General features: G+C 36.1%; 1 protein-coding gene across 1 annotated transcript; it reads right to left on the bottom strand.

The window, feature by feature from the left end:
* Positions 1-245: 245 nt before the first annotated feature.
* LOC132747153 (uncharacterized) lies at positions 246-1,523 on the bottom strand (the record flags this gene model as incomplete). Its single annotated transcript, XM_060736475.1, has 2 exons — positions 1,033-1,523; positions 246-484 (listed from the first exon to the last, which is right to left on the bottom strand). Coding segments are annotated over exons 1-2 (615 nt in total), but the record flags the coding sequence as incomplete, so codon positions are not given.
* Positions 1,524-2,266: the final 743 nt, after the last annotated feature.

Genomic DNA, 2,266 nt, shown 5'->3' on the forward strand with positions numbered 1-2,266 from the left:
AGTGGTTTATGAGGAGATGTCATTTAAAGCAAAAGTTTACGGACGGACGACGGACGGACGACGGACGGACGGACGGACGGACGCCGGACGAAAAGCGATCACAAAAGCTCACCCTGTCACTTTGTGACAGGTGAGCTAATAATAATATTATTATATTATTACAAGCTGACAGGTGCCAGGACATATTTTCGATCTCAGTATGAAACATTGTAAATTGGAAGTTCATAGACACGGAAATAAATTACCTGGTGAAGATTGTTTCTCAGATTTCCCATCATGAGATCAAGACCGTCTGCCACCAATCTAGCCTGGTTCTCTATCTCGTGTACAGCAATTGGGTCTATTGGAGGGATACAGTCTGGGGACTGTGGATACGACCTTGACATTCCAGATGTCATTGAGGTTGCCATGGAGGACGAGGCCATACTGTCAACGCTAGTCAAACTGAGCATGCTCGATCTACGGCTGCTCACATCACTTGATGCTGATGATAAAAGAAATTACATAATCATATGTACACTAAATATCTCGTTTAAAGTGCAATATATGTATCTTATTGTAAGCCCTTCAAGTTTAAGGCCTCTATTAATCTGTTATACACTTTTGTATCCTAATAAAATAGGTTTTTTAAAAGAAGTTTAGATATATTATATTCTACATGTTTCTTTCTAAAATCAAATGGGTTTAAATTATAGATTTTTTTTAACTTATAAAGTAGCTTTCAATAATTATGCATGTAAATGTAATAGGCATTTAAGTTATTAATACCTTTATAAATACATATTGGTATTATATATTTATTCAATATCAAATTAAAACTGATTTTCTTCATAAAAAGAGCAGACTGACTTTCTATAAGTATAATCCTCATAAAATGGGATTTTAATTTTTTTACTTATAATTTGCCCCCAATTGAAAACTTTGAGTAAATTGATTATTTATATGAGTGCCATACAAAACAATATATTGATTTATACTGCATATGAATTGAACAGAAAATGTCTTCAAATTGAAACTGTATTTTTTACTTGCCTGTTTTTGACATAGGACTGCTTCTGCGTATTTTTTCCTGCAAATCGTCTGCTATAAACTCTATGAGACCGCTGTCACTTTTTACCACTTTACCATGAGGAAGGCTTTTCGACAACATGTCCTCTGATATCATTACACCTTCTTTCTGACGGGGAATCGGAAATCCCGAACTTTTATTCCGTTTCCTGCTATCAGCTTTAATATCACTATCACAGGGCAGGTTAAACTTATCAATGTATGTTTCACAAACCTCACTTTGACTCCGCCCCCTAGTCCCACTTTGCATTAATAAGCTTTCGGGTCTAGGTGGCGCAAAATTAGTTGCAATAATATTGTCAATACTCATGAGGTCATTTGTATCACAGTTCAAATTCATACGAACCAGGCTGTCTATGTCTAATTTCTCTATTCTAGATGTTTGATCGATAATTGCTGTACATTCGTCATAAATTTTATTCACCTGACCCGCATGATCTTCCGGTCCAGACGACGTGTCAATCAAGAATCAAATAAACATGATCAGTGTTATGAGAAGCACTGTTTTCAGTGTCAATAGATGCTTCTTCAGAGTAAGGTGACACTGGACTGGTCATGTTACTACTTGACGTACTGAACGTTATCAAATTTTCAGCACAAGGAGTAATGTCCTGCTCCGAACTATTACTGGTATTTGAACCAGCACTGTCGTGTGCGGATTCCTTTTCCCTAGATATCACAGAATCAGTCAAATACCCACTCTCTGTGTGAGAATCTATCATACCATTACTTTTTCTATCATCCTCCTCACACACAGCTTGTTGCTGGCCAAACACTATTACCAACCCTTGGACAAGAAAACATGTCTGGTGAAATTGAATTCCGTTCACTTTTAAACCTGACTGACTTCGTGATTTGCGATATCTGTTCCATTTTTAAAAAGATTTTGTGAGTCAGATTGTTTATCTGAACATTTATCAGATGTTTTTGACAAAGATTCCTCTGAAAAACATCATTTTGGGATGACCATTGTTTTCTTTTCTCATATCCACATTTGTGTTTTGTATCCATTTTCAAATGTTCAATCTCCTGTTATGAAGTTATAGAGTCTTCACATCCTCTGTAAAAAGGAAAGGACAGCCTGTTAAAAATACCTAGGTAATCAAAATGACTTTTGCCTACCTTCAATTTAAAATTATTCCAACTTACTTGCATAATTTATCCATACTGAGGGCCAAAAGATCTGGCCATATGGCAT

This window comes from Ruditapes philippinarum, unplaced genomic scaffold (genome assembly GCF_026571515.1).
Source record: "Ruditapes philippinarum isolate M1 unplaced genomic scaffold, ASM2657151v2 ctg9441_1_1_1_1, whole genome shotgun sequence".
NCBI classification, from domain to species: domain Eukaryota; kingdom Metazoa; phylum Mollusca; class Bivalvia; order Venerida; family Veneridae; genus Ruditapes; species Ruditapes philippinarum.